This window comes from Hypomesus nipponensis, chromosome 8, assembly GCF_054491055.1.
Source record: "Hypomesus nipponensis isolate SF chromosome 8, ASM5449105v1, whole genome shotgun sequence".
Lineage (NCBI taxonomy): Eukaryota > Metazoa > Chordata > Actinopteri > Osmeriformes > Osmeridae > Hypomesus > Hypomesus nipponensis.
In genome coordinates, this window is record NC_140368.1 from 3695396 (window position 1) to 3719364 (window position 23969).

Sequence of the window (23969 nt, forward strand, 5' to 3'; positions counted from 1 at the left end):
CGAAGGCAAGGTTTCCTAAGTCGAATCAACTCAGAAGACCAGTGCTTTTCTCCTAGTTAAATTAGTGGGCCTCAAAAAACTACCCAAAACACGAAGGTCGTTCGCCAACTGCCAACCTTGATCCCTAAAATGCCTGGGAACCTACGTCCAATGGGACAAGAGGAAGTCAGAATCCTGTTCATCCATCTCAATTCACACCATTAACGCCCCACCTCCACCTCCCCTTCTCCCACCCACCCGCCCTCCCTCTCTCCTCCACCCCAACTCTCATCATGATTGAAAACCCCTTTGGAAATACCTTTGCACTGCAATTACTATGTGGGCCTAGTACTTTTTTTTCCCTTTCCCCGGACGAGAAGATCAGCTTTCACACGTATCAGGTGTCTATTGTGAAGGTAAGCAATTAGCTTTAGCGCTGAAGTGCTGCAGCTGTGCCTCGACCCTCCAGCCTCCTCTGCTCTCAGAGCCATCACAAGCTCCAGGACAGGGTTCGAACCAGGCGCCCACTGGAACTGAATCTTGGGCCGAGTTCAAAATATGTTAAATGTTTCTTTTCTTTTTATTTCTTCAAGGTGTTTCTACATCGCCTCAACCAGTATGCAGCCACCAAGATTGACAAGAACATCACAGAAGAGACCGCGAAGGTATGTCCCCAACTCTGATCTGACTAGTTACCACGTCATTCGAGCTCTAAAATACCCCTGAAATTTGAAGGAATTAGCCCCTTAGGGCACAGGCGCTGCACATGAAACGTGTTTTCATAACGTAATCCAATTAAAGGCCTGGAAATTATAGACTATGCCAAATAAAGCACAGTCCTTGTTTAAGGGACTCTTTCAACCCAAAATAGCCCAGATCTGAATGATGAAGAGGACAGAGGGGAATACAGGAACCAGCTGTAAATACCAACTATTTATATGTGATTCCGGATACAGGGGGAGAGGAAGGGGGGGGAGAGGAAGGGGGGGGGGAAGGGGGAGGAGGGGGGGAGGAGGGGGGGGGAGGAGGGAGGGGTAGGACAGCGTGGCATTAATGGAAGCTCCTTCATAGAGGCATGGTCTGGGTCTTGCCGCAGCAGGCTTGCTTGCTCAGGAAGGTAAACACACGCCTACAGGACATGCACATCCCGTGTTGTGGCACACGTGTGCTCGTCCCTGTGTTTGAGTACACACTGAAAAAAGGGGGGGGGGTTTGGAGGACAAGGTTGGAGGGAGAGCATGTGGAGAAAAAAAAAGTTTGGTTGTTATTAAACAGCTGGCTGCACGCCACGTCACGCGAGACCAGGCGTTTGAGATATAACGCCTCGAACAATTGATAAGTCGACTGCTGATGAAGCGTCCTTGAGAACAGAGTGATAAGAGCTGGAATACAAACGTTTCAGTTTCTCCCCAGAGCATTCGGCTTTGTTTTCTAACCAAGTCCCACACTTGATTTGGGGTTCTCCCACCACATGTCCTGTAGGGCCCCTTACCCCACACAGTCAGTCAGCACTTTTCTCTGTCCCCAAGCATTGCCACATAAATGGCATAAAAGCTAGACAAGATCCAAGCCCACATAAAAGGCAGAGTTCAGCTTTCCATACGACAGGCTACATAAAATGTGTCCCTTTCATAATTGCTCTCTATTAAAATATCTGTTGCTTTCATTACAGCATGCTCACACAGTCTTGGTTCCTCCCATGTGTGAATTACAAGAGTTTACTGACTCTTCAGCTTCAAATGCCCTTTTTAAAGAAACCTTTGACTTTATGCTGTGGCCACTCAGTTTCTCAGCATTCTTTCATTGTTCCTGTCTCTCAAAACTCTTATTTGGTGTGCTTGAAAAATATTATTGGAAAACCAATATTTTTGAAAATGTTTTGAAAGTTTTTTTTTTTCTTTTTCGAAAAGTGGTCTATTTTCAATAGTTAGTATGGATACCTGTACATACCATTTAAAAAAAAAATATATATACTTATGAAAGCACTTGTCTTTCTCCAAATGTTTGGAGGTTTGATATTAGTTTAAGCAATAGGTTTCGAGGTGATATAGTAAACAAATAAAATATATTGTTGCAGTGGCCACAAGCACCCCTCACAACTTCTCCAGACATCGTTCCCTCTCTAGTTCTAGATTGTTCAGCTCATCAACCACAGTTCAAGATGGAAACAAGTGAAGTAGACCAGTGGAAAGCTTGTGTTCTCATGTGCTCTGTGATACATTTACATTTAGCATTTAGCAGACACTTTTATCCAGAGCGACTTAAAGTAAATACAGGGACATTCCCCTGAGGCAAGTAGGGTGAAGTGCCTTGCTCAAGGACACAACGTCATTTGGCATGGCGGGGAATCGATCCAGCCACCTTCTGATTACTAGCCTGACTCCTTCACCGCTCAGCCATCTGACTCCCGCATCTGTTGTTCCCTTGTGTTCTAGGTTTTGTTCTCCAACATCGAGGAGATCCTCTCAGTGCACAGAGACTTCATGTCCATGGTGGAGGAGCTGCTCCACCCAGACCCCCACGCTCACCACGAAGTGGGACGCTGCTTCCTGCACTTTGTGAGTCTCACAGGCTTCTTCCGTACTACACAAAACATTACATCTAGCAGGCGCTCTTATCCAGAGCGATTTACAATAAGTACAGGGACATTCCCCCGAGGTGAAGTGCCTTGCCCAACGACACAACATCATTTGACACGGCCGGGAATCAAACCGGCAATTTTCTGATTACTAGCCCGATTCCCTAACCGCTCAGTCACCTGGCTCACTAATAAACGACCGCAGATGGCTGGACCCTCTTCTGAAACTAACTTACCGGCAAATTCATCCATTCTAGCCAGGCCATCTTTTATCCTAATCCTACCGACTGTGCAGGTACTCATAAAGAGCAAAAGGGAAAGTCAGTTCAACTTTGACTTGGCCCCCGTTTCCCTTCCTACAGTATGTCAGGGTTACCCCTCTAGTACTTAAGAGGACACTGCACATGTTTGAGATCATATCTTCCGTAGGATTACCAATAAGCGCGTGGAGAGCCTGCACTTGTGTGATAGGATTGATGTGGCTCTGATGAGCTTCCCTAGCTCCATATATCAGAGTTCTTGGATGCGGTGCCGGTAGAGGGGCCGGTATATTATCGCTAGGCCTTCCGAGGGCAGTAAATCTATCTCCATTCCTCCCTGGAGCCTGGATTGTTCCTTCTCTGACTGGATCTCTGGCCCACTAGACATGGAGCAAGTCCAATAGAAGGGAGACAGTGGCAGGGCTGTGCCATGTGGCCCACACTAACAAGGAGCCAGCCAGCCAGCCAGCCATTTCTATTGTTTTGAGCTCAATTTGGTAAACTGAGCCGAGAATCGTACGGTTAACCCCTGGTTTATTGACCTTGCTACTTCCAAGGATACAGTTTGAATTGATTGAATATTTTTGTCCCTATGCAAATGAAGGCCCGTTTTTGACTTGACCTCCTGCAGCCAAACCTGTTCCACAGCTCCTATTGCTTCCACATTAATTAGTTGACATTTAGCAAGACGAAAATGTTTTTTTTTTTTCCTCTCTATTGTATGGGCTGCTTTGTGAGGTGACTTGTGGGCCAGGTGTCTGCCTCTGTGCCGGAGCTGGGAGACCGTGGGGTGCCCTGGCTTGAGAATCCCCTGGGGAGGGGGGGGGGGGGCAGAAGGTCTGGGAGGCAGATGACAGGATACAACATATACATCCATGTCTACTTTTCTTTGTCTTTCTTTTTCTCTTTCCTTCACTATTTCTCTCTCTCTCTCTCTCTCTCTCTCTCTCTGTCTCTGTCTCTGTCTCTGTCTCTGTCTCTCTTTCTTTCTTTCTTTCTTTCTTTCTTTCTCTCTCTCTTTTTTTCTCTTTGTCTTTCTTCCTCTCTCTCTCTGCACAGTAACTACCCAGTTGGCTTTCTCCCTCTCTCTGTAACTCCTTGGACCCCCAACATTGACCATTCCTCCTTCCATTCTCGTCTCTCCTCGTCCCTCTCTCTCTCTCTCTCTCTCTCTCTCTCTCTCTCTCTCTCTCTCTCTCTCTGTGTGTGTCTCTCTCTCTCTGTGTGTTTCAGAGGAGCCGCTTCCAGATCTACGATGAGTACTGTGGGAACCACGAGAAGGCCCAGAGACTGCTGCTGGAGCTCAACAAGATCAGGACGGTCAGGACATGCTTACTGGTGAGGACACACACACACACACACACACACACACACACACACACACACACACACACACACACACACATGCAGACACACTGCATGCAGCACAGCTGGACAGTGTTCAGTCCAGTGCTTCCCTTACGTTAGGGCGCACACGTCCCGCTAGGTCTGTGGTTTGTAATGTAATGACCCTCCTCCCCCTCCTCCCACTACGGCCCCTCCTCCCCCTCCGGCCCCTCCCCCCTCACACAGGCATGTTGGAACACCCATTCCCTCATGTTTTAAGACCTCTGTTAAAAAAAGAGACCCTCAAGGCCTGGACCTACAGCATCACGGCACTTCAGAGGCCTAGGAACTGTGTGTTCCAGCCACACGCGCAGCATCAGAGACACTACTTCTGTGCTATTGACATCAAAATACAGTATAGGATTATCGAAATCACACTGAAAATGTGTACACACCAGCTTTGAACCTTGAAACACCCCCCCCCCGGCTTCTTTGAACTTAGGGCTCACAGGGCAGCACAGTCTTAATGACATGTAATTTAACGGTGGGTTTATGGTCTTGACCTGGGGTGGACCTGGGCCTTGCATCAGCCGTGTGAGGCTCGTGTTACCCTCCAGGCTCCTGAGAGGAACCTGTGTTACCCTCCAGGCTCCTGAGAGGAACCTGTGTTACCCTCCAGGCTCCTGAGAGGAACCTGTGTTACCCTCCAGGCTCCTGAGAGGAACCTGTGTTACCCTCCAGGCTCCTGAGAGGAACTTGTGTTACCCTCCAGGCTCCTGAGAGGAGCCTGTGTTACCCTCCAGGCTCCTGAGAGGAACCTGTGTTACCCTCCAGGCTCCTGAGAGGAACCTGTGTTACCCTCCAGGCTCCTGAGAGGAACCTGTGTTACCCTCCAGGCTCCTGAGAGGAACCTGTGTTACCCTCCAGGCTCCTGAGAGGAACCTGTGTTACCCTCCAGGCTCCTGAGAGGAGCCTGTGTTACCCTCCAGGCTCCTGAGAGGAGCCTGTGTTACCCTCCAGGCTCCTGAGAGGAACCTGTGTTACCCTCCAGGCTCCTGAGAGGAACCTGTGTTACCCTCCAGGCTCCTGAGAGGAACCTGTGTTACCCTCCAGGCTCTTGAGAGGAACCTGTGTTACCCCCAACCACCCTGAACCTCAGGCTTACTTCGTGGCACAAAGCCTCTTTAATGCAAAAGCTGTAATAAGAGACTTGTATAGAGGCAAATGCTGAGAAGAAAGAAGGTAGATATCTAGGTTAATCCTTGGCCTCCTCAATCCTTTGATGAGTGTTGTTTCATACTGCAAACTGTGGTAAGTGGAAGGGAGAGGAAAATACATGCTTGTGTTGATGTACTGATCCCTCTCCTCCTCTCCTCTCCTCCTCTCCTCTCCTCCTCTCCTCTCCTCTCCTCCTCTCCTCTCCTCCTCTCCTCTCCTCCTCTCCTCAGAACTGCATGCTGCTGGGAGGCAGGAAGAACACAGAGGTTCCCCTGGAGGGCTACCTGGTAGCTCCCATCCAGAGGATCTGCAAGTACCCTCTGCTCCTCAGGGTGAGTGTGGCCCTGCAACACTCTGCTTGTGAAATCCCCTTTGTCACCAAGTTCTACCTGGGGGTTTTGGGCCATGTGAAAGAGGTGTGATTTTAAAAGGTACAATGCAGACACTAGTCCGGATGACCTTTTTAACAATATGTAAGAAGTACATTGATATGGCTGTGTTGACCATCTCACTGTGTCTACGGACAACAATAGACTGCACCGCTCCCATGCACGGCGCCTCCTTGTCTCCGGGGAGTCCTCCACCTCTGCCCCTGCCTCCTGGTTCTCCCTGGTGGCCCTGTGCTTCCCATGCCAGCCTCACCCTCCCCTACCAACAACAGGGGTCCTGGCTTCTCTCCTGCATCCGTCCTCCGCCCTGTTCTCTCCCACCAGAACTCCCACGGACACGGCTGCTGTCATGGCCTCCCTCTCCTGCCCACCTCAGCAGACTCACACGGAGCCCTGCTCCAGAACCGGACTGAAAATACATATGCTTTTAGAGGGCTTCTTTGAGCCAGCCACCCTAACTGTCTCGCTTCATTAATCTAGCTTTGAGTCTATTAATTCACGCGGGCGTAATCCAAACAGCCGGCAACCACAAGCGAGGAGATGTAATAATAACAGGGAGTGTTTGTGTTTGTTTGTGTGTGTGTGTGTGTGTGTGAGAGTGGGGGGTGGGTGTGGGTCGGTCATCTGATTCGCTGCCATTTGATGTCTCACAGCTGGAAACACCAAGATGTTCCTCCGGTGAGAGAGCAGCAGAAAGCCATCAGCTGGTGTCAGGAACGTCCCTACCAGGGGACCTGGTGTGGGGGCACTGTCACGGCCGCTCTGGGGACATGTGTTTAGACTGGGCCCACTGATTGCCATCTCGCTTTGTGGGCCTCGTCCTGTACAGTAGCCAGGGCGCTTCTATTTACAGCTGGCTAACCTCCTCGAACAGAGACTTGTGGGAGAGGCGGGGTGTGCAGGGAGGAGAGTGCGGCCTGGAGAATCCACATTTACGTGCGAGTTGTTTTCTTTATGTGGATGACGAACCAAGAAAATAAATCTCCCGTGAGATTCTGTTTTGCCGCTACTTATCCTCACTGTAATCATGCTTCTGTGTGTGTGTGTGTGTTTCAGGAGCTGCTGAAGAGGACTCCTAAGAAGCACAATGACTACCCTCTGGTGCTGGAGTCCCTGCAGGTGATGAAGGCCGTGTGCTCCAGCATCAACGAGGCCAAGAGGCAGATGGAGAAGCTGGAGGTCCTTGAGGAGTGGCAGTCCCACATCGAGGGCTGGGAGGTGGGTTCCATTGCAGGCCTCGCTCCCTTAGAGTCCCAGAAGTCTGATCTGTCTTCACCGTTACATACACACTTCTTCCATCTCCCCATAGAGGTGGTAAGTAAAGTGTAGGTGTTATCGATTGCAAACTTCAGACTTGTCTCAATAAAACCGCCGTGCTATGTCCTAATAGATGTCCTGTGCTGCTGAAGTGTGTCAACATTACAGGAGGTATTCCGCCGTAGGTTTTCCATACATCTTGTAGGTTTTTGCCCGCCAGCCCCCTGCCCCTTCAACTTCAGTCATGACCAATTTACAGCCACTTAGTCCGACAGCGGGAGTTCTCAGCAAGTAGCATGACTTGTGCAGACTGTTAAAGCCTAGCGGCGGCTAACTTGTAATTCCCGGGGAACAATGCGGTGCATTCACAATGGCTGCATAGTTTCTGCCTGGATGGGCTGCTCTCTCTCTCAGTCCGCTCACGCTTAAAGGTGACCGCTCCAATCATCATCAGGTAGATTGTGGCCCCCGGCTCTGGGGGGGTGTTATTGTTCCCCTCTCCCTCAGCACCGGGCCGTCTTAATAAGGGCCTAATGGACCCCTGGGTGCCTGGGGAGACTCAACAATGGAGCTGATTGTATGGCAAGACCTGTCTGGAGGGTTATGTAATACAGACTGAGTCGTAGACAAAGAGGGCCTGAAGGCTAGATGGATGCATGCAGACAAAGGGGAGGTTAGGATTAGGGTTAGGACTACTGCTAGTGGTTTGTACTGCGGAGTACTATACCCTAACGTTAGTTCTGATTCCAAATAAGCTCTGGTTAAAACCGGGGCCTGTTTTGAAACCTCTCAGGGTTTGCATTGTCAGTAGGATGCAGGACTCCAGACTAACTTTTTTTACTAGGAGCACAGTAGCCCCTGACTGAAAATTTTAGGAGCGCAAGCAGAAAACTAAGGGGCACACCTTATATTGACCTGCAATGCATTTATTAATGAAACTGGAGAGGGTAAAATTCAGTGGCAATTTTAGATCCTTTTTAGAGTGCTCAAGCACTCCTAATATTTTCTTAAATATATTGTTTATTATCATTTGATGCTGGTAGTTCATGAAGAAAGGGACATCCTTAGTTTTTTCATTCAATATTTTGCATAATAATACATAAATGTATTCATTGTTATCCAGTGAAAGTAGGGATTTATATTAGCAAGGGGGTTTACGTTTAGCACTTTTGCAAGGCACTGTATTCATGTCACATTCTCAGTGGGGGCTGAGCACCCCTATAGGTCTGATCCTAGAATCGCCCCTGCAACGCACCATATAAGCTTGAGTTTAAATACATTATTTAATGTGACATTACGTACTGTACATGCAAGTCTTAGCTAAATGACTTGAATGTATGATGCACTTTTCGATCAGTCTTCCGACACCACAACACGATACTTGCCGAGTATAACAGCGCAACAGCTCAAACACAGGCAGGGATACAGTAGCAACGCTAGTGCTAAATAAGTATTTAGCTGCTCGGCTCCATGACGCCGGGTAAGAAGGGCTAGTGAAACTGCTCACCAAAAGAACGAAGGGGCACCCACTTGTCTGGCAGATTAAGACATGTGCGTAGGAACCAAGCGAAAAATATCCTAAACTTTCCAAGACTTTTAGCTAGGTTTATAGGTACCTAGCGAAAAATAGCCAAAACTTTCCTAGACTTTAAGCTACGGTACTAATGCAGAAGGAACGCTGGTATCGCGGTCTTACTAGAACGTCGTATCTATGCGTTGTTGCTAACGTGTGCTGACATTGTACACACCCAATTAATTCAAAATGTGTAGGTCGCACATGCGCGAATGCTTGTAAAAAATGTTCGCACTGTCTCAAAAACTGGTCGCAAAATGCGACCATTTGGTCGCAGTCTGGAGCCCTGGGATGCTGATGAGTTCTGACAGGATGCTGAGAGTTCCCCCTCGGTCGTGTGGGATCGTCGAGATCATGTCTCGCTGTTGTTTTAAGTCATTGGCAACACCGAGTGTTGTTTTAGTGTAAACAGCACTTAGAGTGCCGGTTTCTGCAAGGTTCTCTTTTCCACAAGAAAACGAACCGCAGAATCAAAACCAGTTGGTCACATCTTATGAGACACAGAAGACAGCCCCAGACCAACACAGGAACGGAACTGACTACGTCTCTTTGAATATATTTTTGTTGGGGGGGAGGGGGGAGTGTAGACATAACAAAGCAGACATATGTGTTGCACCCAACTGGTAGGCGGGAAGTTCCTAACTTCTGTAAACGTGCCGGATGTTTGCCAGACTCTGCTGTTCTGAGGGAACATCATGGGATTTTGTCGAGGGTCAATTAAGCGTACATGTTGTTCTGAGCAGCACATTTTCTTCCGTGAATAACATCGCTTTATAAAGGACAGAGTGACCCTTTGGAAACACAGCATGTCTGTTGAAGCACACTCACACACACACACACACTTCCAAGAATAGTTTTGTGGATCAGAATCAGGCCTAGTGCCGGCCTGGGTGGGGTAACTTGACATTTGCACGGCATGGTCTCAGCCTGTGCTGTTCTGTGGTTTCTCTTGGTGCTTTTATTAATTATAAACGTTAGCTCATTCTGGAGCAGGGCACAGTCACTGCTGCTGGCCAGAGTCTGCATCGGATGGACAACCAAGAGAGAAGAAAAATGGAGCGGGGGGGAGATTAGGAGAGAGAGCGAGAGGGGGAGAGAGAGGAAGAGAGAGGGAGAGAGAGGGAGAGAGAGAGAGGGAGAGAGAGAGAGGGAGAGAGAGAGAGGGAGAGAGAGAGGGAGAGAGAGAGGGAGAAAGAGAGGGAGAGAGGGAGAGAGAGAGGGAGAGAGAGAGGGAGAGAGAGAGGGAGAGAGAGAGGGAGAGAGAGAGGGAGAGAGAGAGGGAGAGAGAGAGGGAGAGAGAGAGGGAGAAAGAGAGGGAGAGAGAGAGGGAGGGAGAGAAGCAGGATACCAGTGTCTTGTGTTACTGTGTGGGTGGTGGTGGTATGGATGGAGGTCCTCACTTTTTCCCCTCTCATTTCCAGGCCGTGTTGTCTGCTCGTTAGGGCTGACCCTCTCCACAGTAGTTTGCGCCGGACGCCGCTACACGGCCCCCCCCCCCCCCCTTGAGACAGGGCGCGGGCCCGCCGTGGTCACCATGGCGATGGCTGCCAGCTGTTGCCAGGGGAACTGTCAGTGGTGTCCGTGTCTGTTTTATGTCACAGTGTTTTTCGAGAACTTCCAAAGAACTACCCCCAGTCCCAACCCCCCCTGATGACTGTTGTAGACGGTGTTGCGTTAACGTGAGGGCCTGGTTGCCTCACTGTCTATTGGGACACACTCAAGAAAGTTCCAACGTTCAAGATCCTTCCAACGTTCGAGTTCGTTCCAGTGTTCAATATCGTTCCAACATCTTCAACATTTCAAGATTCTCTTCTTTTCTTGCCAGCTCATTTGACATATGGCTGTGACTGCTCAGTACAGGATATGCTTGTCTGCATTTATGTTGTTCAACGTAATGACCAAGATATGCTCTCTCTCTTTTCCTATCTTTTATTATGTCTGGCAGTCCCAACACACGAAAGAAAGGGATGAGATGTAGATGAAACAGACATCTTACTCCAGCCTGGTGTCTGGGCTCCAGGACTGAGTGTCTCGGTGGGTTTCGGTAGAACAGCTGTGGGCTGGGGAGAGGGGCAGGGAGAGAGCGTGAACGTGAAAAAGTAAAAGACGTACAATGGAAGACAGGAACAATAGAAATTCTGAGAGAGAGAAGGGTAAATGGTTGTTTCATTAAAAGCCTGTTTGACCAGATGCCAGCGGGCAGCAGATCTATACGAGTGTTCCTCGCAACAGGAAGTGTCTGCAATGTATTTTTCCTTAAAACAGGAAGTGGGATGTTAGTCTTGAGTTGGGACCAATGAGATGCCACGGTCTGGGTGACCAATAGTATTCACTGACACGGATGCAGGCACGCACACCCACACTCACACCAACGCACACACCTACACAGAACTCACTGGATGTAATGAACATCCGGACCCAGACTGGGGTGAGAGGATACCCAGGAGAGAGGGACACGGAGGAGGGAGGGAGTGGAGGAAAGAGGGAGGAGAGGAAAAATGCTAGAGAGATAGGAAAATAAAGGGAGGAGAGGAATAATCTGAGAGGAGGAATCCAATGGAGAGAGGTTGAGAGAGAGGGGATATCGAGTCTTGGCTTGTGGGTTTCTCAGCAGGAGGAAATGCTTAGCACATTTTCTGTCTCTGTGCTTTGGGGGGAGGGGAAGGGGGGGGGTATATTTAGCCCTGACAGGGTCGATCTAACACGCCACATAAATCCCCCTGGCTGGCAGACGAGGGACGGGAAAATACTGGAGCGTTTATCGCTTGCAGCAGCGGCCTATAGGCCAATCTGGTGGCCAGACCCTCAGCACAATACCCAGGGTATGACCAAGCAGGGCCTAGCAGAGCTCTGCCTAACACAGCGAGACGGGATGTTATTCCACATGGTCATGTAACGCTCATGTCCCCCAAGCAATCTGGGGCGAGGAAGTGGACAGTGTTTTTACAGGACTGTGAGAGAGACCAGGGAAATGCTGGTCTCACCCCCCCTTCCCCTCCCCAAAAGAGAGACCTAGCGTACACAGAAAGGCACAGGCCATGTAAAGACTGCTCTCCATCTGAGCTCATGCTGGTGGTGCTCACTGGAGCTGTGTGTGTGTGCCCGCCCGCAGGGCTCCAACATCACAGACACGTGCACGGAGATGCTGATGCAGGGCGTGCTGCTGAAGATCTCAGCAGGGAACATCCAGGAGAGGATCTTCTTCCTGTTCGACAACCTCCTGGTCTACTGCAAGAAGAAGAACAGGTGACCTCTCCTCTCCTTTCCAGAGACCCCTGCTGAAACTCCAGGCTCTCTCTCTCTCTCTCTCTCTCTCTCTCTCTCTCTCTCTCTCTCTCTCTCTGTCTTTGTCTCTCTCTCTCTCTCTCTCTCTCTCTCTCTCTCTCTCTCTCTATGTCTTTGTCTCTCTCTGTCTCTCTGTCTCTCTGTCTCTCTCTCTCTATGTCTCTCTCTCTCTCTCTCTCTCTCTCTCTCTCTCTCTCTCTCTCTCTCTCTCTCTCTCTCTCTCTCTGAGTGACGGTGTGTTTTGGGTCCTCAGGCGTTTGAAGAACAGCAAGGCGTCCACTGAGGGTCCTCGCTTCCTGTTCAGGGGACGCATCAACACAGAGGTGATGGAGGTGGAGAACATGGACGACGGCACAGGTGAGGGAACCCTGGGGCTATAGCACCCTGGGATACTGTCCTGCAGTCACATGACCAGGACTACAGCACCCTGGTCACATGACCGGGTCTTCAGCACCCTGGATACTGTCCTGCAGTCACATGACCGGGTCTAAAGCTGATCTGATTACAGCCGATGATTTATGATGTTTGAGTTTGTTACTTTCAATGAAAACACGGAGGTCAAGGGAAAAATAATTCAAATTGTAATGCAGAATAGCTGAGAAATTGTTATACTTATCTGCAGAGTGCACACTCATCCATTCCTCCTCTGAACTAAATAGCTTCCTTACCTATAAGGAATATATACCTAACAGTTCAGGGCTTTTGAGATTTTGAGTGTCCAAACTTGACATGCATCTGCTGTTTTCCAATCAGTCTGTAGTAGTTATCAATAATGCACACAGGCCTATGGGTGGTGCATGAGCGGAGTGGTAAATAATGTGGATGGATGGTCCTCTCTCTCCATCTGTGTACCCTCGTTTATCTCATGATAACAGGGGAGCGATAATCAATGAAGCACTTGATGGAGGAGGATTGCAGCCCAGGGCCTATTATACAGCTCTTTTAGACTGGGGAGCAGGAGGCAGGGAGGGAGGATAATAAGGGGGTTGGATCCATCGAGAGAGAAGAGGGTGAGAGACTAAAAGAGAGACAGACAAAGGAAGTGACAGAGTCAAGGTGAAAGAGAGGGAAAAGAGTTTACATCTGACTAACGCTTCATCCGAAAGTGGATGTGTTTGGTGGATGTTGATGTTTCATGGGAAGGACAGAAACATGTTCCATTAGCTCCAGCTATGTTTTCCCATGTTGCTGTTCAAACACATGCGGAATCAACAATAGACATCCCTTACCGTCAAATACACTCTCTGGTCAACAACTCAAAATTCATAAGATGGAGCAGTGAAACTAAACTAAAAAGACATTGATTTTTCTTCTCCCCCTCAGGAAGTGGTATTCTGTCACGGTTGGGACACTGAGTCTGTTTTTGTCTTTTGTCTCCTAGCCGACTACCACAGCAGCGGGAACATCGTGAACAACGGCTGGAAGATTCACAACACGGCCAAGAACAAGTGGTTCGTTTGCATGGCCAAGAGCCCTGAAGACAAGCAGGCGTGGCTGGAGGCCATCTTGAAAGAGAGAGAGAGGAGGAAAAGTGAGTAACGAGTTCAAATTGATTGGGTGGAATTCTCAGGTGCGTGTGTGTGTGTGAGAGACACACTTGAGAATGTGTAGTTCAGTTGTTACAAAGCTCTTCGGATTAAACTGCAAACAGATTGAAAAGATAGAACTGACACAGTCCCTCTATTACCTCACAAGATAGAAACGGTGTTTAAGGGAATTGAGTGGATTGAAAGAAACATTGTTCCCCTCCTCAATGCTCAGTCCCCCACATTTAAAGCTTAGACACAGGTGAAAACCTTCCCTCCGACAGTCATTAGAAAACACACACAAATAAATAATTTGCGTGGAGGTGAGCTGTAGCTGATAATTGCCTAGTCACTGTGAAGACATTAGCCCCCCTTGCAGTTTAATTGGGTTAACGTTGAGACAGCAAGCAACAAGCACAAGGCACTGTTGAAATGCCCTGATTATAATAACAATGTTTGAGTTCAGCAGACACTCATGGGGAAGGTCACATTTGGGAGGAACGAGTCTATGTCAGACGGAGCAGATGTTCAGTCTCCAAAGATCCCCTGCTGTAGCGGCTGTTGACAGCCGAATGTTTTCTGAGGACATGAAATGATGCCAGCAGCACGGTCCCTGCCCTGCCCTGGGCTGTGTGTGTCCTCCTGGCCTGACGCTGGGAGAGGATGGGCTGTCAGGATCAGCACGGCTGCCAGTTATCAACGTGCTGTACACACAGAAACACATCAAACAGCAGGCATAGGAGTGCTTGAGATTGTTTCACCCTCTCCTGTTTTCCTCTTTGCTCCTTCTGTGATCATTGCTCGTTTTGATTTCTTCTCTCCCTTTCTTTCCATGTCCCTCCCTCCCTCCCTCCCTCCCTCCCTCCCTCCCTCCCTCCCTCCCTCCCTCCCTCCCTCCCTCCCTCCCTCCCTCCCTCCCTCCCTCCCTCCCTCCCTCCCTCCCTCCCTCCCTCCCTCCCTCCCTCCCTCCCTCCCTCCCTCCCTCCCTCCCTCCCTCCCTCCCTCCCTCCCTCCCTCCCTCCCTCCCTCCCTCCCTCCCTCCCTCCCTCCCTCCCTCCCTCCCTCCCTCCCTCCCTCCCTCCCTCCCTCCCTCCCTCCCTCCCTCCCTCCCTCCCTCCCTCCCTCCCTCCCTCCCTCCCTCCCTCCCTCCCTCCAGCTCTGAGGCTGGGGATGGAACAGGAGACTTGGGTGATGGTGTCGGAGAAGGGAGAGAAGCTCTACCATCTGATGACCAAGCAGGGACACCTCGTTAAAGACAGGAAACGCAAACTCACCACCTTCCCCAAGTGCTTCCTGGGAAGGTAAGCCCTGCTGAACCTGACCCCTGACCCCTGACCTCTGACCTCTGACCCTTGAACTGCTCTTCTCATCCTAGCAGGATGGGAGTGTTACGATCATCCTGCATTTCCTGTCGCTAACATAGTGGAACTATCCAAATGAGATGGCTCTATAGAGACAATCCTGGATTACTAGTTTACTGTAGGCAACATACGATGTCTTGCGCTTCAAATATAGATTAAGTACAGATCTGTGTCTTTTGGGGAATTATTATTGTTCCTGCAGAACAAACAGTAGAAGATGTCATGTCTGCTAATAATCTCCAGCAATATGAAAAATGTTACCTGAGCTGTCTTTTCATAGAGCTAATTACTCACAGCGCATGCATTAATCAGGATCACCCTGCAAACCCCCCTTTTATTTCAGAATCTGTATAGGCTTAAAACCAAATAAGGTGAAAAAGCACATCAGCATTTTTCAAACATTTTGGTAATATTTTTGTATCCTTGTTGTATGACATAGATGGCTCCATCTGGCACCCAGTCACATCCATTCATCTTGTTTTAAGGATTATTGGTGGGCAATCTAGGGAGCGGATAGACTATTGAAGGCCTGTCGTAAATCTTGGAGATATACCTCTGAGGTTTCAGCCAAGGCTGCTTACTTGCGTTTTCCCTGTGTGGGATTAGGCTTAAGTCTCCACAGAGAAATCCATGAGGTAACTACCGCAGAAAAGGCCTTTACACTGTCCTGGAAAAGGCCTTTATACTAGGCAGGTGTGTGTGTGTGTGAGAGATAGAGATAGAGGGGAAAGAGGGAGGGAAAGGGGGGAGAGAGGGGGGAGGGGGGGAGAGAGAGAGATGGTGCAAGACAGAATGTGTGTGTGTGTTTAAGCGTATGTGCTTACATGTGTGTGACAAAAAGGTACAAATGTTCTAGAGATTATTTTCCCAAACACATATTTCAGTAATATTGAATAAGTAAGAGTGTCGGTTGGACTGTTGACAGTTTTCAAGCTTTCATGGCATGAAGCACGGATGTTAAAAGCATCGCTGGTCTGACTGCATTTCAAATCTCATTTTGACAGCAATTCATTTCAAAACTTTACCAAAGTAAATAATGTAAAGCGGTGGTTGGATTTGGGGATGTTAAATCCAACCACCGTTTTCCATTACAGGGTTAGAGCCAAGAAGGATTTAAAAAGGAAAAATAAAAAATCTTTTTATTTTATTTTATTTTTAAAATTATTTACTTTGACACGCTCATGGATGATTGGAGTGAGAAGAGTTCAATCTCCTACTATCAGATTTCAAAACCAGATGTTTAACAATAGGGTTAAAACAATCTGCTTTGGAACTCTGATAATGGGAGGTTGAGTTCTCCTCACTCCAATCATCAATGTACGTGAGTTATGCTTTTTTCCCCGTATTATCCTGCAGGCCTGCTGCCCTGCTGCCCTACAGCCCTGCAGCCCTGCAGCCCTGCTCTCGGGAACAGCCTGTCCCAGCTGCTCTGTCTGCAGTACAGGACTGCACAGGGGTTTCCTTTAGAAAGGGCTTTGCTCTGTTTGAACGGGGGATCACACCTTCTCGTCTACCGATTCAAAGCGGGGGAAAAAACGGCCCTATAAACTTCACTTCCTCTCGTCATCCAGTAACGTTTGTCACCTGTAACTGGGACTGGAGGTGCGGCCTGCTCTGTCTGTTCTCTGCATCACAGGCTCGTGTCTGGCAGGGAGGGTGTGAAACTGACACCGGGGCGCGGAGCGCGGCTGGACCTGGGGATTATGAAGGCCCAGCATATGGTCGTAGCTGGGAAGTAGCTGGTGGATGTTTGAAACAGAAGGACATTTCACAGTGTGTGACAGCCAATCGTGTGCTGGCAGCAACACAAGCGAACGGCACTCCTATTCAGTGTGCACGTTGGTGTGACGAATCTCCACGGAGATTCATAGCAGACCATCAGAGAACCAGTCTAAAAGCTAAGCTCTGTCTCCTAACTTTTGCCAGAACTTTCTTGTGTACTGAATGTCCTGTCAGGGAGCTATTTTTGAAGCCACTAAACGTGTCAGACATTTTAACTTTATTGTTTGACTATACGGGGAGTTTTTTTAAGACCTGACGTCTGTTTTGACTGGTAATAATAATCTAACTCGTATTACTGCAGTTTATATTGCCATTTCAAATTGACAGTTATTTTTAAGTGTAGGGAGGGAGAAAACAAGCCGTCTGAAAACCCAGCAGGGCATAGTTGTGGCTAGGTGACATGGTACACGGCTTTTGGAATGGGGCGTGCTGCCACCCTCGGTCTGTGCAGACAATGTCAAAACCAGTGCGGTCTGAATCAAGAATGGATCTGTCAGCTGAAAGATTAGAGGGATCATATAAGTGGTCATGCGTGGGTGCTCGTCTGACTTTGAACCAGCCATATGGTGGACTGCTAGCTAGCAGCTTCGGGCTGTTAGAAAGCCCCGTGAAATCCTATCCTTCTGTTTGCATCCACACTGCCCCGACACCTCGGTGCTGTCCTGTGAAAGTGTAGCGCCGGACCGCCTGGAAGGTAGAGTACAGGATAGTGGTCTTGGTATCACCTTTCTCTTAATAAGGCCTAATTGGTGACTGGGATGAACCACTGTGGTATTTCTTTGATGAAAACCACATTGCCTCTGGCTGAGACTCTCCCACTCCCCCCATTGTGAGACAGACCTTGTCTGTTATTCTGTCTCTGTCTGTCTCTCTCTATCTATGTCTCTGTCTGTCTCTGTCTCTGTCTTTGTCTCTGTCTCTCTCTTTCTCTGTCTCTCTCTTTCTCTGTCTCTCTCTTTCTCTGTCTCTCTTTCTCTCTCTCTCTCTCTCTCTCTCTCTCTCTCTCTCTCTCTGTCTCTCTCTTTCTCTGCATGTGATTTTGTGAAACAGAGGGCTATTTTGGAACACCTCCTTTTTAACTGCTCCGTCTTATTTGTGGTTTGGTCCTCGAGGCTGGGAGCGTTTAATACAGGAGAGAAGCCGTTTGCTGGTCACATTGCCATCCACGTAAAACACCCAGGTCTAAGTGTGTAGCCAACCCAGGTAGCATGGTTAACCCTTCCTGTGTAGGAACAGTCCTGTAGTTGAGAACACTGAGAGTGGGACTGTGTGTGGAGCTGTTAAGGGGAACAGCTTGAAACTGTTTCACGTTACCAGCCGTTGCATAAGTGGCCTGGATTTGTCAAAGGCCATGTGAGCTTTGTAGTCCAAACATTGGGTGTGTTTTCTCTCCATAGTAGAGGTACAGAGGTTGACAAATCAATGTTGTTCTGGGCTGGGCTGCTCTAGCAGGGTGAAGAGAGGGATGAGCCGGGGGTAATTGGGGATGGGGGGAGAGAGAGGGAGAGGGAGAGGGAGAGGGAGGGAGAGGTAGGGAGAGGGAGAGAGGGGGGGAGAGAGAGACAGAAACAGACAGAGACAGAAACAGAGAGAGAGAGACAGAAACAGAGAGAGAGAGACAGAAACAGAGAGAGAGACAAACAGAGAGAAGGTGTCATAGGGGTTTTGGTCGATTTTCTTCTGTCTCGTATGTGTTTGACATCCGATCGCTCCACAGTGATGCTCTTCTTCCCCTCTTCTGGGGCTTAGGTTTGGGCAGACCACAGGATTCCTATGGTGGGGCTGCCCATGTCTGTTTTGCTTCTGTGGAAAGAGGAGACATGGGTTACTGCTGCTTAGCCTGTCTGTCTCTCTAACCTCTCTCTCTCTTTTCTTCTCTTCCTCTCCTCCCACAGGATAGCAGCATAACATTATACCGAATCATCTAATTTAGCGAGTTTTGGTCAGAAGAGATACATTTGTTTGTTTTGTCAGTGTGCTGTTAATTTCTCATACCCAGCCCAACACAGCCAACATGGAGCTTCTCCCCAGAGCGTCCCTGAAAGCAGACTAACACAGGGAGATCTGACGGGCATGCCGCCTGCGTCCAAAACAAATACTGCTCCAGTTGCAGAAGAAAAACTGATGAGCTAATCCTCCCATCAGCTGGTTTAGCCAACAGAAATGGCCTCCAATGATAAATAAGCAAGGCCCTCCAAGAAGATCCCGTCGTATTTGTTGACGTAGTCGAGTCTGGGGAAGGTTTATGTTCTGTGAAGGTCTTTGTTACTGGGTCTACGTTTTCTTGTTTTAATTGCCTGTGTTACCTGGGACATGCATTAGCTCTGAAGTCTCCATCCCTTTTATTTCTCTCCTGCTCTCGTCGGAGGGCATTGGCTGACGACACAGTTTTGACTGTGTGTCCAGCTAAGGAGCAACACCTTCAAGGAGGCTGCTGTCCTGTCTCTGATGAAGCCTTCTGTCCTGTCTCTGATGAAGCCTTCTGTCCTGTGTCTGATGAAGCCTTCTGTCCTGTGTCTGATGAAGCCTTCTGTCCTGTGTCTCTCAGTGAGTTTGTGTCCTGGCTGATGGACATCAGGGAGACAGACAACCCAGAAGAGGGCGTCCACCTGGGCCAGGCCCTGCTGGAGAACGGCATCATCCACCACGGTCAGTACCCCCCCCCCCCTCCCCCCTGCCAGCCTCATCCCCAGCATCATCCCTTCACACACGAAGCTCTTCACCTCTCTGGATCTACATCCTCAGTCTCATCCTTCACCTCATCCTCAACCCTGACACTAAAACATCATCCACAGAGGTCCTTGTTTCACCATGGAGTGTTGTGCGTGACGCAGGTCCAGCCTGGACCAGCCGGTCTGTCTATCCCTGGCTCTCCACTATCGCAGTGTATTACAAATGTTTCTGCCTTGTTCTACAACAAGCTATTACAACAATGATGTCACTTACATCACAACAGCCGAGAGCAGACGGCTCATTTAAGCCCCTCGCTCTGGCCCAGTGTTTAGGTTAGGGGTTATAAATATTAATCTCTTCTCACCGTGGTGTTTGTTTAATATCCTCGTGACGGCTGCCCTGTGGGCAGTTTGGTAGCGTGTGAGGGGAGAAAGCCTTTCCCCTGGCTAACGCGTTCACATGGAACACACTGCTCTCCTCGGTATAGCTTTTAGTTCTCCTCAAAGGCTTGAGGCGGTGGGCCAAGCAGGACTTGAAATCGCTGTGGCCTGCTTCCTAGAGACGAGGAATGAGAAGCGGCTTTGAAGCTCCCTCTGATGGCGTGTGCACAGGATGTACCAACTGGTCCCTGTTAGGGGGGTCCTCAACATATGCCCTTAATATGAAGAGAGGGAAGGAGAGACGGAGGGAGAGAAAGTGATAGAAAGCGAGATCGGAAAGAGAGGAAGAGAGAGAGATGGAGAGGAAAGAGGGAAAGAGAGCACAGCTGCTATGCTGAGGCTGCTACTGCTTTCCGTTGAGACTGTGAAGAAAGCATGAATGTATGAATTGACATTGCTGCTGGTTGTGAATTCTGTCCTCAGTCACAGACAAGCACCAGTTCAAGCCCGAGCCTGTGCTGTACCGCTTTCGCTATGACGACGGCACCTACCATCCCAGAAGCGACATGCAGGATGTCATCTCCAAGGTAACGCAACTAAATGACCTTCATGGAAACCTGATTTAAAACTGTTTTAAAACTGATGTCCTTTTATCACTGAAACATCGCCCCCCTCTTTCTCCCTTCTTCACTCCCCCTTTCTCTCTCTCTCTCTCTCTCTCTCTGTCTGTCTGTCTGTCTGTCTGTCTGTCTGTCTGTCTGTCTGTCTCTCTCTCTCTCTCTCTCTCTCTCTCTCTCTCTCTCTCTCTCTCTCTCTCTCTCTCTCTCTCTCTCTCTCTCTCTCTCTCTCTCTCTCTCTCTCTCTCTCTCTGTCTCTCTCTCTACTTCACTCTCTCTCTCTCTCTCTGTCTCTCTCTCTACTTCACTCCCCCTTTCTCTCTCTCTCTCTCTCTCTCTCTCTCTCTCTCTCTCTCTCTCTCTCTCTCTCTCTCTCTCTCTCTCTCTCTGTCTCTCTCTCTACTTCACTCCCCCTTTCTCTCTCTCTCTCTCTCTCTCTCTCTCTCTCTCTCTCTCTCTCTCTCTCTCTGTCTCTCCCTCTCTCTCTCTGTCTCTCTCCCCCTCTCTCTCTCTCTCTCTCTCTCTCTCAGGGTGTCAGGCTCTTCTGTCGTCTCCACAGTCTCTTCACTCCTGTCGTCAGGTAGGTGGAGGCCAGTCTGTCCTCTCCTGGAACCACTGGGATGACCGTCCCTTTTTTCACGTCACTTAGTACTGTCATCACATGCTTGTTTCAGGTCACAGTCAATAGAACGCATTGGCAAACAGTCACTGCATGAGTGAGAGGTCTCTGTGTTAAAGGCGCACTATTTTGGTTTCGAGGTATGTTCTGCCAATGTGCTTTGGCGCAGTGTATTGGGCGTGTGTGTCAAACGCAGCAATGGCATGAGGCCATGCTTTGGTTAAACCCCGGTGAGACCTCCATACAGCTCATGTGTGCAGTGCGGCTGACCGTCTCCTCACCCAACACGGTCCAACGACAAAAGCTCTGAGACAAGAGACCCAGAGAGCCACTAACCGTGTTGAATCACTGCATGTGTGTGTGTGTCTGTGTTTTTGTTGAGCCCGTGTGTGCTTAGCAAACCAAGTCATTGAGGAAAGGAATTTGTTTTTCTGTGTCACAGTGTGTGTGTAGTATTTTCCCTACAATGCATCCCTGGCCATGGGAATGCCAGCTTGTAATTGGTGCAGCCCGCCCCTGCCTAATTAGGTGGAATTTCCTGGCAGAAGAGCGGAGGGGGTTGTGGGGGGTTGGGGTGGGTGGGTGGGGGTCGGGGGGTGGAGGTGGGTGGGTGGGTGGGGGTCGGGGGGCTTCGAAGGAGGGGTTCTGAGGGAAGTGGACGACCCCGCTTTCCCCACCAGAAAGTTGTGTAACTGTAACATGACAGAGGAGGCCTGCTGGCTATTATGTGCTGAACTGAGAGGCTGTGATATTGATCTGGCGCTGTTAGCTACCATACATACCCTACGGTGGGGCGGTGGAACAAAGAAGAAGAACTTTGAACAGATGTTCCCCCAGACAGAGAGCCTGGAGAGGGTCACACACCAGAGCACAGTGCTCCTGTACCGTCTCTGGCCACAGCCAGATAGACCCACGTACCTAAAGCCGGCAAGGCGGCCCAGCTCGTACCGAGTCATTACCCCTACATCTGCTCTGCAGAGCGAGCGAGCGAGCGAGCAAGCAGATAACTGGGGTTTCTCTCTCTTGTCTCGCTCTGGTTAGGGGAACACACGCTGGGGGTCCTGCCCCTGAGCTCCTGCTGTCTGCCGCTCTGGCTCTGTGTTTGGTTCCAGCGCTGGTTACCCAGGCAGCAGAAGGGCCCACTCGCTCTCCTACCTGACCTCCTCCCACCTCCTCCAGCCACTTCCAGTTTGGTGCTGCTTGTATGCCGGGCATATGGCTGCCCGCTGGACTGTTGTTTACCCCTCATTTTTCACTCTGACAGCCCCTCCCCCCCCCCTCACCGCCCTCACCGCCAGTTCCCCCTTGTCTTTGACCAGGCCTCTCTTTCATTCAGGGGAAAATCTGTCTGGCTCCTGCTACACCCCCACCCTCCCGCCCCTCAGGCCGTCTGATTTGGGCACGGCACGGCAGAGCGGCGTGCTTAACTCGTCAATACCCCCCTGCCCCCATCATGGTCCGAACCAGCTTGTCAGATGCAGTTATGCTATGGAACGTCCCACTCTGAGGAAAGTGGGGGGAACATTTGCCCTCTCACGCTTCTCGTTCTGGGAAGCTGCAGTCAGCTGAGATTGAACTTAGGCCTGCATGTCGTTCTTGACTTGTTAGGGTGGCGTGTGTGTGTCTGTGTATACATCTGTATATGCAATAGGAGATGTGTGTATATTCCATGTATAGTGTGGTGTGTGTGTGGGTGTGTTCAAGTATTCCTGGACTTTCCAGCCCTGCGGCCGGCCCCTGCGTCGTCCCCAGGGAGACCCCTGTGTTCATGGGAAAGTCACTGCCCCGTTTCAGAGAGCATTCCCCGGATCTGGCTCAGGCACGCCGTCGCTCTCAGTAAGGGGAGCAACACTCAGAGCAGCACCCCTGCTGCAGCAGAGGTCGCAGGGTCAAGGCTGTGTGTGTGCGCGCGTGTGGGGGGGTGTGTGCGTGCGTGCAAGTGTGCGCGTGCGTGTGTGTGTGTGTCAGAGAGCTTCTCCCAGCTCTGGAACCCTCTTAGCTGACAGAGATGGGCCGAAACTCACTTTGGTTAATGATGTATTCGCTAATGCTTGAAATGTGACCAACACACACTGACAGTTCTGACTAAGATCCCCTCCCCTCCTTCCCCTCCCCTCCTTCCCCTCCTTCCCCTCCCCTCCCCTCCCTACCAGCGTGGCTCTGGTTGAGTGTGGCTCACATCCAAGAAAATTGCTGTGATGAATATTCATACTGTACTTGACGCAGTCTTGTGCTAAACTCCCGTTACACTTTGGAGCACTGTAAAATGACCGGTTAAACGTTTTCAGCTTCAGTGTGTGTGTGTGTGTGTGTGTGTGTGTGTGTGTGTGTGTGTGTGGAAACACACTTAATGGTGTGTCTCCGCTGTGCTTGTCCGCCCAGGGATAAGGACTACCATCTCCGTACCTACAAATCTGTGGTAATGGCCAACAAGTTGATCGACTGGCTCATAGCTCAGGTAAGCTCTCGCTCTGTGCACTTCTCCTGATCCCCTGTTGGCATGCCTGCTTATTGGAAACACATTTCTCCCTCCGGAAGACTGGAGGTGGGGAAGGAAAGAGAGGAGCAGGGAAGTGACTGTGTTGTCATAACAGAAGGGTCACTTCAAACAGACCTCAGAGGAAAAGAAAAGAAAATAGCAAACCAAGTCCTGCAGAAGATCCCAGATGTTCAGAGGAGGGGGTGACAAGACAGGAGGGGATGAGGGGGGTAGGAGAGGAGGGGATGAGGGGGGTAGGAGAGGAGGGGATGAGGGGGGTAGGAGAGGAGGGGATGAGGGGGGTAGGAGAGGAGGGGATGAGGGGGGTAGGAGAGGAGGGGATGAGGGGGGTAGGAGAGGAGGGGATGAGGGGGGTAGGAGAGGAAGGGATGAGGGGGGTAGGAGAGGAGAGGAGGGGAGGGAATGAGGGGGGGGGAAGAGGAGAGGTGAACAGGTGAGCAAGATAAGAGAAGGATACCACAGCATGAAGGATATGTTGATGAAGTACTTTATTCATTCTGATTGCTGTGAATTAAACAGATGAATACCCCTCTCCAGAATACTTAATATGAAATAACAAAACGTTCAACACCACCGCCAAATCTAGATCGCAGACTCATTGTGTGTGTGTGTGTGTGCACGGGTGTGTGTGACCCAGGTTAGAGAA

General features: G+C 49.8%; 1 protein-coding gene across 4 annotated transcripts in view; it reads left to right on the top strand.

Moving 5' to 3' along the window:
* prex2 (phosphatidylinositol-3,4,5-trisphosphate-dependent Rac exchange factor 2) overlaps positions 1–23969 on the top strand; it is a 92851-nt gene that overhangs the window by 17795 nt on the left and 51087 nt on the right. For 3 of the 4 annotated variants that reach the window (XR_014766307.1, XR_014766306.1, XM_084703013.1), the window contains exons 2-14: positions 573–644; positions 2415–2537; positions 4051–4155; positions 5592–5693; positions 6807–6968; positions 11693–11826; positions 12119–12222; positions 13247–13396; positions 14548–14692; positions 19083–19183; positions 20071–20174; positions 20735–20784; positions 23206–23281. Coding sequence is in view for 2 of the 4 variants with exons in the window: in XM_084703013.1 (XP_084559139.1) it covers positions 573–644; positions 2415–2537; positions 4051–4155; positions 5592–5693; positions 6807–6968; positions 11693–11826; positions 12119–12222; positions 13247–13396; positions 14548–14692; positions 19083–19183; positions 20071–20174; positions 20735–20784; positions 23206–23281 (1428 nt within the window). In the remaining 2 variants the exon portion in view is untranslated. Of the gene's footprint in view, positions 1–572; positions 645–2414; positions 2538–4050; positions 4156–5591; positions 5694–6806; positions 6969–10280; positions 10615–11692; positions 11827–12118; positions 12223–13246; positions 13397–14547; positions 14693–19082; positions 19184–20070; positions 20175–20734; positions 20785–23205; positions 23282–23969 lie in introns of those variants that run through there. The other variant, XM_084703014.1, reaches the window with a different exon arrangement.